Source organism: Gadus chalcogrammus, chromosome 9 (genome assembly GCF_026213295.1).
Source record: "Gadus chalcogrammus isolate NIFS_2021 chromosome 9, NIFS_Gcha_1.0, whole genome shotgun sequence".
Classification (NCBI taxonomy): domain Eukaryota; kingdom Metazoa; phylum Chordata; class Actinopteri; order Gadiformes; family Gadidae; genus Gadus; species Gadus chalcogrammus.
Window position 1 is genome coordinate 21,471,150 of NC_079420.1, and position 16,644 is coordinate 21,487,793.

The 16,644-nt window shown below is 46.8% G+C and overlaps 1 protein-coding gene across 1 annotated transcript; it reads right to left on the reverse strand.

Annotated features, from left to right (window-relative positions):
* Positions 1 to 557: 557 nt before the first annotated feature.
* Positions 558 to 16,324, reverse strand: klf13 (Kruppel like factor 13). Its single transcript, XM_056598199.1, has 2 exons — positions 15,534 to 16,324; positions 558 to 6,977 (listed from the first exon to the last, which is right to left on the reverse strand). The coding sequence occupies exons 1-2, from the start codon at positions 15,967 to 15,969 to the stop codon at positions 6,664 to 6,666; spliced, it is 750 nt and encodes a 249-aa protein (XP_056454174.1). The 5' UTR covers positions 15,970 to 16,324; the 3' UTR covers positions 558 to 6,663.
* Positions 16,325 to 16,644: the final 320 nt, after the last annotated feature.

Here is a 16,644-nt window from a genome sequence, read left to right on the forward strand (position 1 = left end):
CCTTGAGATGAGCCTGATACTACTGTGAGTCAGTCTCAACAGCCTCCCCCCCCACACACACACACACACTCACACGTAGAGTGAAAGTTTTCCTTGAAACACCTACTACTCACAGCGTCTCTCGCCCACCCACCTACACCTCCGTCTCCCTTCTTATTTAGCTCGCGAGCTGATAAACGTGTGAATCTCTCCCTCACTTATGTAACTCTAGCGGGATACCACCGCGCTCGGAAGGGCGAATGAGCAAAAGGAAACAGTGACTTATCCTTCTCCTGCTCGGTCTTCCCCCCCCGTGCGCCCACATCCTGCTCTGGGCCACAGCGCCAGCGTTGCCCCTCCCCCTCTGTTGTCCTTAACGCCCGGCGTCCTCAGCGTGTACGCAGCTCGACCACGGGGGAGGAGCAGACCAGGAAGGAGGTTCACAGCCTGAGCACAAGGGATTGCAATGTCCTCACCCACAAGTTCAGCATAAACACAGCGGGGTAATGATGCGGCACATGCATCGGCGTATGCTAAACCGTTGGCCGGCCACAGCGCACGATTGTTGAATCATTTATATGAGCCGTCATTGTTCTCGTGTGGAGGAAGACAGGGAAAAAAGAGGCACCGTCGTAAGTTTAAACGATGGTTTAGTTTGGAAACATGGAAAGCTGGGGATATTAGAAAGCGTGACGTTGATATTGAACATCCTGCCCACAGTTGCCCGAGCGTACGAGACATGCTGTTTCCTTTCATGGGTCCGGGCTTAGAGGCTGTGTCGCACTGACAGCACACCAAGTTCTGCGGCGGTGCCAGGGACGGCAGCTTGTTCGTAGCCGTGTGGCTCCAAATTGCCTAGAGACAGGAGGTGTAATGATTGAGGAGGGGTGACCATACACACACACACACACACACCTTCTAGTAGAGCGTTTTCATGTCACTCCGTTCACTCTCTCTAGCTCCCGTTCTCATTCACAGAAAGGGTTTTCACTGCGAGTGAGGTTTGTTGCAATGTCCGTACTCTTGTTTATTCATTAAAAGCACCGCGTTGAAAAGGTGACTGTCAGTCAAGAGAGAGACAATAGAGGGGGGACAAACAAAGGTCACACAGAAAACTGCCCGGGTCAGAGGGTTCGACCTCCTGAAATAGACAGATGGACAAAAAGTGTGTGTGTGTGTGTTCATTGTCAACGACCTTGGCGTTACGGTTGGAACGCAGTGTTCTTTCCTTGTTGATAGCATGTTCCAGACCATAGAGGCTTTAGAAAAGGGCCTGGTGTGGAGGCACGGCGGTTTGCTATCAGCGCTCTTATCTGTTCCCTCTCGTTCTGCACTGCAGCTCCCAAAAGTCCTGTTTGTTTAACGTACTGTTGGTTCAACCCGTCTGGCGGCTGAACGCATTATTCTATATTATTCAGACTGGGAAATGACGCAAATCTCTAATGAAAAAAAAGGCACAATATAGTAACTGGCTTATTTTATGAATTTATTTCCAAATGTAAACTTCACTATTTCATGCATACAAGTTATGACAACATACATAATTCAACATCTCTTTTTTTTTTTTTTTATTTGCATAGGACATGGTCACAATATATCATCTAACATGTAAAAAATAATGCCATACAAAAGTGTACAGCGAAAAGCAACTATGGACCAGCATGTTGAATATGTGTGAAATAATCCGTGGAGCTGTACAACTGTTAACACTTGAGTGTAGTGATTTTGGTTGATTGAGAGAAGACAAAATAAAACAACTAAAGACGTACGAGATCCGGACACCTGAAGGTTAGGTTGAGGTCGTAGTAGTAGGAGGATGCACTGGCCATAGTTCAATCAGAAGTTATTTACACAGTAGATAGAGTATGATGGTGCTGGGGGCAGTGGGGCAGCACCACAGAGTCACTACAACAGGCAACTGATGGTGATGGAGGAGAGGGAGGGAACACACACACACGCACACGCACGCGCACGCACACACACACACACACACACACACACAAGGAGAAAGCGTGTTAGCATTACACTGAGGACTAAGATGTACTGGGTATACCGAGCCTGCAGGCCATCGACACACTCTCTCCCTCTCTTTGTCTCAGTCTCTGAGTCCTACATTTAAACACATCAGAGTCAACAGGGAGCAATGGTGGCACAATGTGCTGGACAACCTGAAACAGACATATGCAATACGGGAAGGGGCGGGGCGGGGGGGCAGGATGAGGATCCTGCCCTGCGTTGAGAAAATAAGAAGAGCAATATATTTCCAGTAAGGAGCCCGTGTTGCACAGGGCCATTTAAAAAGGACTTTGAACCACAGCAGGGCTTCTGCTGACGGTTAGAAGGGGTTGGAAAAGGGCGGCTTGGAATAGGTTCAGAAAAAGGTCCATGTGAAGTACGTCCGTAGTAGCAGTGGGCAAACACCCAACAGCAGGGTTTTATAGGGTTAAAGTCTAATGCTGTGTCGGGCACCCAATGACTTCCATATTAATCTCGTTTTTCTTACCCATTCTCAAGCCTTTGGTTAGGAAGTGAAAATGGTTCCAATATGATACGAGTACCGCAGGCCGATTCATCGTCCTTTGAGAAGGTCATCTTTGAAAAAGCCTTTACAACAAGGGAAGACTGACATCATCACTATTTTGCCTTTAGAACTCGAATGGGTGTTGCTCTTTCGATTAGGATTCCTCTGCACAAGTAGACGCCGATTGCAAAGACAGAAGTGGGGATTTGTTTGACTTCGTTGATGACAAACAAACACATGTGCACATATCTTGCGATCCAAGACATAACAGTGTACAAAAAGGAGCACATTCAAAACCTAATGAGTCCTTTGGAATGGTTGGGTTTTGTTGTAATTCCAATTTTTGTTAATGCCAAAAATATTCACAAGCAATCATACATTGAGGGCCTTTCAGACAGCTAAAGAGGAGAAATAATTAAATGGAGAAAAAACCAGAGCAAAACAATGCGATAAAGCTGAATCATCATCAACTTAAACTGATTACATACAAGGTTGCTTACTTGAATCCTGCACAGGACACCAGGTGGAAATACAAGTTGATAAATGGTAGTAGCATAAATGTTAGTCTTTAAACTTCAGATGGTTTCAGTTAACATGCCACAATTTGGCATTTAGCACATCACTGCCATTTGATTGCTACCTTTGAAAGGTTCAGAAATATACCAATGTTTTAAGATTGATTATTTGAAATCATAATATGAACTGCAATTTTATCAAAGTGATTTCATGAATACATTACTTTAAGCATTCACATGTTGACTCTAGCAGATTTGATTTTGAAAAAGCAAGTTCCTAATAATTAAGGAATAATACGGACGTAAAGGAAATCAGTTGATTAGGATATATAATGAGCAGTAAGAACTCGACCTCCGTTTAAAAAGCCCTTTCCTGTCCAACCTCCTATCGCTCGCATTCTTTGCATATCTTTTCGTTATTGGGATAGTCTGTATCCTGACATCAATAAACTATTCATTCATATTCATTGTTTCTTATCAGACTTTGTGATTTCTGGCTTGACATGACACAAAGAGGATATCGTTGTAATCGCCAAACAACAACATATGTTAAAGAAAAAACAAACACGAATAATATACAAAACAAGGGCTGTTGCACCGTACTCCTCAGTACAGATGAACGAAATACACAAAACAGAAACCATAATGTATAAAACAAAATAACATTTGAATATGGACCAGTGTGGGCATTGTGTTCAATGCCCATTTTATTTCATTTGATTCAAGTAGATTAACCACGTACAAAAATAAATGTTCAGAAGAGTAGTATGAAGTGAGCTGCAGTATTTCATTGAGAAAACAAAAGAAGGATGCCTGGACTGAGGTCTTCCTGAGTTTCCAGGGCAGAATCTCACTGGCCAGCGGTGAAGACTGTGCTCATAGAAACCTGGGAAGGCTGGCTGGATCTGTGCACTATGGAATAACGTCAACACTAAATAATCAAATAAAAAGCCTACAAATAAAATCCTGCCTAACATTTTCTTTGCTGATGTTGACCCTGAGGTAAATGTGCAGATTATGGATTCTGGTCGGATGAATGTTTGAAATTATTCTTGTAATAAACATACAAAAGTCACAGAAAAGAAAACTAAGGGGATATAAGCATTTAGTAACATTTGGGGGAGGACATTGTTCAGTTTGCAGAAATATATTTTACAGAGGGTCCGTTTGATCCATAAAAAACAAGCATACACTTTAACTGATAAAGCTGTGTTTCGGACGACTGTGTGTGGCTTTCCTCACAAGACCCTTCTAGAAGAGATGGGAATATGTGGTTGGTCTACGCTCGTCTGACTAGGGAGGAGGGTAGGAGGGAGGATGGGTAGGAGGTTAGGAGGGCAGGAGGGAGGGGTGTGGGTGGGTAGGAGGGTGGGTGTGAAGTAAGGTGGTTCTGTGGGCTCCCTCCCACGTTGCACAGCTATCGTACTATGCTCACCATGAGTACCACAGAAACAGGACGTGGTCAGCTAGTCCTGCAGAGAGCGAGTGGGGGGACTGCGATGACATCAGACTTTGGCAACAGTCAAGAGTCGAGCTGATATAGGATCAAAGCACGAAATTAATTTTCCTTTACATTTTGAAAAAAGATGGATGCCTCAAGCGGACCTGTGGGGGCTGCAGTGGTTTCTACAGCGCAGCCCACTTCCTGCAGAGGGCTGACTGGGCCTTTGCGCCTGACTGATCCGAGGCATGTCCGACTAGAATCACAAGCCGGGGTGTTCTCACGGGGACATGGGGGGAGTGTCCCAGGCGGCTGGACCATGCATGGAGCCTACATATATGTTCATTTTGGTTCAAAAGTTTTCACAAACGGGTAAAAAAGCCCCCCACCCCCTGACCCTCGACCCTATGAGTGTGATGAAGTTTAAAAGCAGCTGTTGATGAGTGGGGCTGATTTGGGTCAAATTCGAGGCAGTAAATCCCACGGGGTGATGTGGACCATTCTTTTTTTTACTTGTGCTTAGGATAACATAAGGAAAGGAGATCCCACGTATAATGCTAACATTTAGGTAGTGCTGTTGTCTTTTCTCCGTCTTCTGCCCATAAACAGGGAGGGGATAACCTGAGGGGAATCGACTCTGCATTTATTATTTTAAGCCCACTCCCGAGCACGTCTCTTTTCGTTAGGCTAACATGTGCTGAGCGGCCTATCTGCTATTAGCCCCGCTGAACCTAAGCCGTCCCCCCTGTCCCTCGCGGTTTGCCACTCTCTTCACCGTGTCTACTCCTACAGCACCAGAGTCCTCCACCTCTAGCGCTCAGTCTCAGAGCAGCGGAGGCGCCTCCGACACTCGGGGCCCCTCCTTTGAACCGCCTGCTAGTCCGCCCTGTGGGACCCAGACGTCTCCCTACCAAGGGGCCACTAGGAGCAGGATCCGGGGGTGGGGTGGGGTGGGGGTGGGGGCTACCTGTGATAAGTTGGGGGTCCCAGACGCTGGGCTAAATGAATGCCTTCTACAGGTCTGAATAGAGCCTTTCATTCGTGTTCGGTTCTTCCCATGTGCTTGTGAGGAGGGTAATTATAGGCCTATAGATTGCGTGGGCATTAGCCTCAGTAGGTATAGGCAGAGTGGAAAGTACTGTCGATGGTGGCGGGAGGGGAGGGGAAAGCTGCTTTTAAACTTATAACATCTCATTTGTAAGATCTGCACGGTCTGATCTGAACATCCCTGTGAAACTGAATGTAGGGTGAACCTCCTTTTTGCTCAGTGCAAGCCACTGTTGTAGCTTACACGAGTACCTGGTCATTGACAATTAGTGGTGTTGGATTATTATCAACTGCTTTGTATTACATAGGAAATACTAATCACAACCCTCAGGAGACGGTACACAAGCGTAACAGGGTGTGGGTATGAGTGGCTGTAAGACCAGGGCTAGTTGACTCGAAAAACTAAATTAAGAAACAGACAAAGGAAAGAGTGCAACACCTGTAGCGCGTAAGGCTGCTGTTATGTATTATGTTTCTCATCAATGTCTTCTTTCATTCGTTCAAGCTAACAAGGCCGTCCCTGAGCAGGGCATGAGAACTCAAGCCCCGTTGAATTTAAGAGTAAAGTGATGTGTATATTGTGCAGTCAAAACAGGGTTGAGTATGCAGAGTAATGTGGTACTCTGAATGAGAAGCAATGTCTTCAATCCTGAGCTGGATCATCTATCCCTTCTCCTTGACCTCTCGCCATTAGTCAACCCCAACAAAAGAACAAAAAAACAAAATGCTTTGATAAGACTCAAAAGTGTCTGCGACTTTTTCCTGCTTTCGTCTAAACCCTTGTTTAGTTAACCGAATACACACACGCACACGCACACACATAACACAACCAACCATGGTCAGAAGCTTCAAAGTAAAAGTCCCCCCACAGACATATGGTAGAGAATGTACATATTGCCATCTGGGAAAATGCGTAACTTTTAAGAAACACACACGCACACACAGGCAACTGCACTACAATAAGCAGTTATGTACAGTATGGTACACCACAGCAAGCACAGGGTTAGCAGAGAGGAGGGGTGCTGGATCGGGGGGGGTTGGGTTGCTGACGAATGTGCAACACAATTGTTAAGAAGATAAGAAGAGGCCTCGTAAGTTTGAAGGGGGCCCCAAAAAAAGTGCGACAGAGGTGGCGTTTCTGTTTTTTTGTCGTTTTCTTTTTAAGGCGAATTGGCGGGGCTGAGGGTGGGGCTGGAGGCGTCGGAGCGGCTGTAGTCGCTGAGGGAGCCGGGGCGCGCCACGCCCCCGCCGCCGCCTCCGCCTCCGCCGTGGGGCTTCTTCAGCATGCCCGGCTGGAACTCGGAGTGGCGGCGCGCGTGCTTCATCAGGTGGTCACTGCGCATGAAGCGCTTGTCGCACAGCGGGCAGCCAAACTTCTTCTCCCCGGTGTGGGTGCGGTAGTGGCGGGCCAGCTCGTCGGAGCGGGCGAACTTCTTGCTGCAGTTGGGCCAGGTGCAGGGGAACGGCCGCTCACCTGTAGCGACAGACAGGGCTGCGGTCAATACGGGCTCACACAGACAGGATGTTGACACAGACTGTGATGTGCGAAAAACAACAACAACACCAACTGTGAAAGAACAAATCCATTAAAGACAGCCAAGTGCAAAACGCATTCCTCTTTAAATGTGTGTGCTAAATGCAGTAGCGAGTCATGGCGCTTGGATGTAAATCGCTTCAGATTTGGCTCTACACAGTTGGAAACAGGCATGCTGTTTAATTAGCGGAGCTCCAGATGCTAATGGTCTCCACAATAGTTATCCTGCGTATTTTCCACCATCCACCTAGCCTATCTTATGTGACTATGTGCATGTGATACAACACCCTCCCCCATAACCAGTGATACAAATATGGCTTCGGCACAAAACCACAGAGCCAGATGGTGCAGTATATCTCACTGTGATTTTCTTCCATTTTGATACGAAGTGTCAAAATGCTGTGCTTCTCTGCAGTAGCCAACACGGCTAATCCTGCACTGCTTTAGTCCCGTCTCGATGGTTTTCTGCCTGACAATAGCGAGATCCAGCGTTCTATATTTGCCACCGTGACCTAGTACGACTACACCGAAGGGGCAGGCTGTCCTTTTTTTCATGATGATGCAGTTCTTTACAAAAGAGGAAAGGATCCGTCATATTGTTCAACCTTAAGCCTTCTGAGACATGCAAAGGAAGAGACCCCACTGTGCTCTCCTAGCTCGAATGACAAATGAGCACATAACAACCACTCTGTGGTTTCCCTCAGGGCAGCCATGGAAACTGCACTTTTTAAAAGATCAGACTGACTGCTACCTGGTGCCAATGAGCCTGGTAAACAGAACCCCCCCCCCCCTGCAACTTCCACCACTTCCAACCCCCCAACCTTGTTTTGCATGACTGCATAGCGTGCAGCAACCGAGAGACGGACTGACAGAGCAAGTCTAGACAGCCCGGGCCTGTGTTCTGTGTTCTAACTTCAGACGCCTCACCTCAGCTCCAGACAAACTCATTCTGCCCTGCCCACAAGGATTCTGTCTGGCTCCTGCTGTACACACTTTGCATGCGCGCCGGGAATGTGGATGTGCCCGGGCGCCGGGGAGCAACTCCCAGAGTACTGGCGTTTCACAAAGAGAGCACCCAGACGGACTCTACTATGTTGAACAAGATTACGCATGTTGGAGAAGAACGCCATTAATCCCCGGTCATTGTCCACACAGTGATCAGTCTGTTTCTGAGAAGGACAAGAGGCCAACATGCTGATGCCTAAGGAGTGTGAGATTAACGTTTGAGATTAACCTCCAGTTTTGAAATATAGCTTGTTATCACTAATGCCGATTACAACAGGGTGTACCGTTCTACTGAATCATCTGTTTCATCAGAAACAGCTCATGGTGCCACACATACTGCAGTCTGAACTAAAGGCCACAAAAAGCGCTATGCTACACGCTGGCTGAATCATCCAGCAGTGTAACAGATCTAGCATCAATATTTAACCAGACACCAGAGAGCCGGGATATCCATCCTAACTGCCCTGATACAGTAATGCAGTCATAGTGGAGGCATCAGGTATCCAACGCAATGCTAAGATGCTTGTTCCCATTTGGACAAGCTCCAGGTCTGTCTTAAGGAACACGCTAGACAAAAGATAGACTAAGTCTATTTTCCCCTTCGACTAAGTGCTTTGTTGTTTAGTGTAGTACAACGGCACTGGTCATTATGGACAGGGCTTAAACCCACGAAAAGAAAGAAGAAGAAAGCACACGCAAATGCCAGTCTTGAAATGTTGACTCCCAAAGACGCATTATGCCAATTAATTCAGACATCTCCGTCATAAGACTGAAATCTGTCTTTTAAATAGTATTCTTGTAGAAGTATTGAGTAGGTGTTTGGAGGAATTCTACAAAAGAATGAATTGGATAACAGCAAGTAGGTTTGGGGTAGTGGGGGGAATTAAATCCTTGTGTTTGCGTCACAGGGAACGCGACAAGCGCAGGGAACGCGATGAGCGCAGGGAACGTGACGAACGGTTACTCTGTGCGCTCATCGCTGTACACTGTGGTCTTTCTCAGAAGAAGAGGATCCCTTCAGCTGTTTCCCCCCAGGCTGACCGCCTCTGCTTCCTGCCCTCCGAGCGTACATCGGCACTCCTCACACAAGGAACGACTGTGACAGGCGGTCAGCCTATCTCCTGGCACAGCGCCAGGGGCGTTATGAGTTCACTGTCCGTGTGTGGTCCGTCTTTCTCAGAGTTTAGTTAGTTTGAGAAGGGGGGCCAGGGCGGGGGTGGGGTAATTAGAAAAGCCTTTGCACAGTGACCCAGTTACCCATAGCGTGGCATCACGTGCACCATAAACTATACGATTACTAATCAGCAGTGTCCCCCCATCTAGGGCAGTGTGATGACGTCACCGGTACTAGGGTTGTGTAACTGTTCCCGGTGGGGCCACTGGGAAAGTAAATAAAGAGCTCATCTACCATCCTCCTTATAGCTCCAGTTCACTCGCGTCGCCTGGGTTTGGACACAGACGGACTCAGCAGAAGTCCCAGTCGTTGCTGTGATCTGGTTACATCTTTACACTGGGAAACTGGCTGCAGACTAACGCAGCAGACTGATGCATCGGACTGATGCACACGAGTCGCACGCTTTGGCACCAGCAACACAGATCTTCACACCAGGGCAGACAGATTACATTCCTGCAAATGTGCAGCGGCGCAAAGTTAACACCATTATGATTTGTATGTTAGTGGACTCTTGCATTGATGTCAGCAGAAGAGTCCTATTGTACTCAACACTGTTCATAATCATCTCAATTCAGCGCTGGCACAACATCAAGTGGGGCACCGAGTCAGCGGAGCAAAGCATGCTGGGCAACGTACACAAAAGAGGAAAGGGGACGGGGCGGGGGAGGGGGGGTTGAAGGGCGGACACACCACCACTAAATGCTAAATGGCAGGACTTATCAGAAGCCTGTAATTTACTTGCATGTTTATGAGCAGTCGTGGCTCGGAGCCAGACGGCGGCCACCGCCCCTACCGCCACCGCCAGACTGCCAGGCGTGAGGCTGCGCTCGGGGTAGCGCTCAAACGACTGGCCAGCCTCTGATCAGCGGTGGCCACTGCAGCAGGCTCTCGCCCATGACATCACTCCCGAGAGCCAGCCTCTAGCTCCGCATGAAGAGGACAGGGGAGGCGTGACGCCGGTGCTCCCCGGCGTCAGCCCGGCTGAAGCCACGCCCTCCCCCGTCACACGCCAGGAGGACATAAATGGGACCATCTGCAAGGGCTGGCAGATGATAAATATACTTTATAACTGGCTGTCCCTCTTTTAATTATTGTTTGGGGAAGCACTTTACATATAAACGTATGATTGAGTGCGAGCATGCATTGCACGATGCCACTCTAAAAGCAGAAAGACAAGAAGAAAAAGGGTCTCACCCTTAGACAGGAAGAAACCACAGACTCTGACGTACATTGAAATGCAGAACCAAGAACAACCTTTTGCATGAGCATTCAAGCATGAAGAATGACCCAATGTAGAGGGGAGGCAAATTACCAAGAGAAGCATAATACAGATTGATCCATATGCTTGTTTTCAGAGAGCTCAGTCAGGCATGCAGTCAGAAGAAAATGCCTAGGACAGATGTTGATAAGGCCTGCCTAATGCTCACCACACCCACTCACCCAGCCCTGCCGCGTTCTTCCTGTGTCTCGATACAGGAGGTCTCGCGTCGCCCAATGAGTAGGCCGCTCCACCCCCTGTCATGGAGCAACCAGTCAGGTGGTGCACAATAGCTGCAGCCCTGTTCCCAGTGGGAGAGCCACTCCCATAATGCATTTCAATCAGACGCTCTAACCGTAACTCATTCCCCCCGGTCCACCCCGCACAAGGTTATTGACATGCACCCAAAGGCGTAGAGACGGGTCGCGGGTGACTGTAGTCCGCAGACAGTCATCCATACATTACCTTATCCTTTTAACTCTATGGGGGGGGGGGGGGGTTGCAATGACCAGCTCATCACTATTGCCTCAATTAGTTTGAGTGGGCACTCCCTTCCAGCCTTGAGTGCTGAGCTAAAATTACCTGGATGCTGGAGCCCGGTTGTATTTGCAAGCAGGGGGCTAATCTTTTTAACCCTGGTTAACTAAGGACTTGGCAAGCAGCTGTGGCCATTAGAAAGTGTTTACGGTACATGTCCACACACAAGCAAGAGCTATAGGCAGGTGGCTGCCTATACTTCCCTTCATCCTCCTGCTCACCTAAGCCGGTCTCATTCAACCAACGGAGGTCTTAAACCGTATCCCCTATGATGAGCCTGATATCCCCTTACCAGCCACGTTAACGGACAATGAGACAAGAGAAGAGCTGGCTCCTGTACGGTCTCATTACGGCGTACGGAGATGAGAGGAGAATCGGGCTGACAACGAACTGACGGCATTCCGTCCAGCCCGGTACCCGATACTACGAGGGAGGCATGGCGGGAGAAGGGGCGGATTACAAACACACACACACACACACACACACACACACACACACACACACACACACACACACACACACACACACACACACACACACACACACACACACACACACACACACACACACACACACACACACCCACCCCCCCCCCCCCCCCCCCCCCCTTCCCGGGGCTTTGCTCCATATGGTCAGACACACGCACCCCACCTCAACGTGCGTGCGTCTGATGGATCACCCTGGAAGAGGGTGAACACACCTCCAAACGCCACGGGCAAGGAGAACAGAGCGACCTCTAAATAAAACATTATGAGCTTCTATTGGTTCTTTAAGAGAACAACACACAAGGCTAATAGATAATTGATAATACCCCCCTGGTTGAGGAGATATCTGTATTTCATTGTCAGGAGGGTTCGTCTACAGGAGGTTGTGGCCCTTCAAACACTAATCAGATTATCGTGGGATGAAGCTAAATAAATGACCTACATCAATGGCAGCCATTGATAGTGTAACTGGTGGACCAACCCCTCCCCCACGGTGCAGCACCGCACCACATACACGCCCCTTTCATCCAACTGCCATTGCATGGGAGGTGGTGCTCACCATGTTTTGTTATGGAAGGGCGAGGAGTTTCTTTTTCTGTCCAGTGGATGTTTAAAATAAATAAACACTGGGTTCCACGGGTCCGCCTCCCGCTCTTCCTGTAAATCGACACTAAGGCGCAAGCCGGGCCGGGCCTCAGGGAACCAGGTGCCACGGCGTCCATTTAGCCCGGCTTTAGAGCCGTCTGGAGAAGACGGTTATAGGTGTAATCTAGAAGAAAAGCCTGAATAAAGAATACCCCTCATGTGCCATTAAAGGAACAACAATGCCGAGGGACCTACAGCCATAATCCTCTCGGTACAAAGCAGCGCTGAGTCAAAGAAATGGAACAGATGATGGAGGCTGCACATTGTAAGGATCAAGAACATTCAACTAATGCCCTTTTTTTCTCTTTGGCAAGCTACTGTAAGGTTGCGTGCAACCTTCACCCAATCCAACCAGGTGGAGCTCATAATCACCTGCTTTTGGGCAAACAGACACAATCCCTTTTCTTTACAGGGAGGTTAGATTCTGAGTCAAATACAACCGTAATCCCAGGATAATGGTGGAGCAAAGAACTGGGTTAGGTCCAAGTACACACAATCTCTTTCGGGGCTGATGCTGTCTGTTTATTCTGGACTCTGATGGAATGGGCCCACTGTGCGTTTCCAGCCATGTGGCAGAGAGGGAGGCTTGACCTTTGGAGCCCTAATGGAGCTGTAGCCCATCAGTTAGTCAAGGTTAAATTGAAGAAAGGGAGAAAAACAGTTATCCACCCTTCTGCCTCATTACCGCTATGCACTATGGGAGGTCCATGGTTTTACCTTCTAGCTCACAGAACAAACTTTTTTTTCCAAGAGGAATGTTGAATTCTCTTAGATATCAATGTACTCTTCTTAAAGTTGACTTAAAGAAGGTTAATTGGGCCTGAGAGGTTCAAAGGATTAGTAGAATACCCCCGTTGGTCTTGATATTGAAGAAAAAACTCAAACAGAGAGTTCAAAAAAGGATACTTTTAAGAGATATTTCCCTTCCTACTGGTGTTCTGGATACTGCCTTGCCCTGGCCTTGAACACTGACAAGATGGCCTTTGCTGAGTCCCAGCTGCGGGATCCACAGAGTGCTCAGACTGTTCTCCTCCCAAGGAAGACATGAATTCTAATGAGCTCTGGAGGGCCATCGTTCTGTTTGAGCCGGCGGCCTGACGTGACTTGAGTAACATAATGGGGTTTCACGCAGTACTTAGTCTATTCTGTGATCATCCGCATCAATGAGACGCACAAAAGGGGGCAAACATCACACACGACAGACTCTACTGATTTCACTGCTCTATGAAGTACAAATAGCACAACAAACTAGGGCGCTTTAGGGGAAATAACAACGTCATGTTATGGGTCTGGTGGCTAGAACGTGGCAGCGTATTTTGTCCCTTTGCACCTCTTTTATTTCCCCCTCCATTGTCTAAAGAGCCTCCTCCCAGTTCCTGGAATCCAGACAAAGCCGTCTGGTAACCTTAGACCCCTAAACCGCCATAGATTCCAGGCCATCAAACATAATGCAGGATAATGAGCCATTTCTATTCAGCATGTACCACCTCGTCTGTACATCCTAATGAAACCTCAACAGTGGGAAGAACATCTGCTGGGGTGAAGGACTGAACTGCTCTCTACTTCATCAGCATTAAGGAGTTGAGCTTTAACTAAATGTGTATGAAATGAGTGTATAGGCAAGTCCCCGATAACTCAACTTTAAGACCAAAAACACAGATAGTGACAGATCTGATAATCTAGCAATCAGTTCTTGTCCATCAGCACTGTACGCCTTCTTGAGTTACGAGAGAGAATAAGTATTCTGACACATTATAATTGTGGAACTGTTTTTAAGAAGATTAGACATCAATTATAACCATGGTGTGGCATATAAAGTATATGTTTACTGTTCTCACATTCCACATGCGTGAGCCTTACACCCTCAAACACGTTTTACATGCCAAAATTGTTTGACTTTTTTATAAAACGCATCTTATGAGCTTATTACTGGATAATGCGCAAAAAGAAGAACACAATTCGCCCGACATGGGCCGCTACAATACAGTTGGCTTGCACTCAGTACAGATCTATTCTCTCTTGACTCAGCTAGTATGGACTAGAAGGAAGCAATGCACTGCATGGTAGCTGTGACGTGACAACCGCAACTGAACTCGGATGACCCACATTTTAACTAACCAATCAAATGCGCTATCACAATATTGAACGAAAAGAAACGGGGAAGAATAGATAGATATATTATAAAGACACGTTCAATTAATAGATAGGTAGGTAGATAGATTGATAGATGGATGGATAGATGGATAGATGGATAGATGGATAGATAATACAGACAATTTAAATTAATAGATAGAAACATCGATAGATAGAAAAATAGATTATACAGACAGGTAAGATGTATCGATATGTAAAAAGATAGATATTATATACAGCCAGCTTAAATTAATTATAAGCACAGAATGGTATATGACATTAGATGGAAGTCGGTTTGCAAGCGTTTCATAAGGGTCTCTCGCTGGTTCACTACAGGCAGAACAGAGAGCAGCTCAGTCGGTGTGCGGGGGCATCTGCGCTCAACTAGCTTAGTCTGTTGCTGGCCAGATCAGCTGGCAGTCTGTCTAGCGGGGGTGTGGCACATCACAACAAAGGGCTCTGGGCAGACAGGCACAGACTGCACAACTATTATCAACCCCTAATTCTACTTGATCTACATCGTTTTCACGTTGTTGTTGTTGTTCCCGTCTTGTGGAATGCAAAGGGCTTTAACGATAGCGGATGTATATTTTCTCTCAAGAAGAACACATGTAGCCCAGCTGCCTGGATTTCGCTTGTGTTATTTGATTGTCTTTCAATCTGCAGCAGGACGCTACTATAGCTTTATTGATTAAAGAGAGGGTTATTAAAACAAAACTTCCTACATATTATTTTGCCTACGCAATGTGGACATCGTGTTGGGCAATGCGACAGGTTCATTCCGTTGCCATGTGTGTGCAATGTAATTTAGAATGGTTAAAAAATAATCCAACATCTCCATCTGAAATGTTTGCAGTGCGTTGCCTACTTTAGTGAACGGGGTGTTCAAGAGCGCTACGGCCAATCTGGACATGGGGAGAAGGGTTGCATTTTCTGTCTCTACACCATCCAAATGTAAATAGGATTTATTTTTTGGGGTTGACAACTTATAACATTAAAGCATTTATACTATGCAATACTTGGGAGCAGGCGATATTTCGCCTTTTATTTTGTTGATACACGCCCCCCTCCTCCCAGATAAGGAAATGTATCTTATATTGAGTGGATATAGCATTTTAATTTAATGCAAAGATAGTCTTATTGTCATCCCCACTGCACGAAAAGTAAACAAAAGTTGTATTTGTCCGATTTATCTAAAGCATATAAGGAACCAAGTCCACCATACAGTACACCAAACATTTGCTTGCAAAAACACTGACCTGTGTGTGTCCTTAGATGGGCTTTGAGATGGGAAGATTTCCCGTAAAGTTTCTCACAACCTGAATAGTGGCATTTGTGCTTTTTCTGCGGAGACTCTTGTTCAATCCGACCTCTGAATTTTTTGCCTCTTTGTCTGAGCGAAGGATCGGAAGGGCTGGTAGGTGTGGCAGAGTTTCCATCTATCAGGCTCGGCATGCTCTCCTCTTTTATTTTTGCTTGATCTGCAACATTGTTGGGGGACTGTTGGTTAAAATCCGCCAGAATCCGCGCCACTACAAAAAGAGACGAGTTGTCTTTCACCAAAGGGTCTTTGATCTCCTCTCCGTTCTTCGAGGAGGATGGACTTTCTGGTTTAATCTCCTTATTCCCTTTTGGTGCGTGGACAATCGCACGGCTGGACATTGAAACAAGGCACTCTGCTGCAAAGTGATCCATCTTGTCTTTGAAACAACCCCTCAGGTCCTTTATGACATTCAAAAATTGGCAGCTTGTAAAAAGTACTTGTTCCGTGGTTCCCTTTGTGTGGTGTTACGGAGGTCGCTCTCATTTGAGAGGCGACTTTATGGTTCTACCCGGCTTTGCAGTTTCACCAACATCCTGATGAATCAGCGTTTCAAATGTAAAAAAAAAAAGAATGAAAGACAAACTAGTTTTGCTATTCACTGCAACGACTGTGACGAGGATGAGTCTAAAAACTTGAATGTCATGACTCCCATCGCGGCATCAATACACTCCTCAGCATAGTGTCTGCCTTCGTGAGCGCCTGTTAATGCTGATTGTATCCACGCTGGGGGCGTGTCGACCGGTGGCACTTGGCGGTATCGTCAGCGGAGCCGACCGTTCATTGGATACCGGTTGTCCCTGCATGCACCACCACAAAAAAACTTGAGTCCCTTGAAAGTTCCTCAACAGTTTGCGATGACGCATAGGAATTGTATATTGTGGTCAATTAATGGAATATAATCCGTCTATCTGGTTTCACACATTTTCTAAGAATGTGTCATAAATGTATCCAATAAATGGCTAGTAGCTGTATACTGCTTAGACGTCAATTTTGTTCTATTGTGACAATTAATTAATGGTTATTCTGAAAGTTAAATAGGCTAAAAG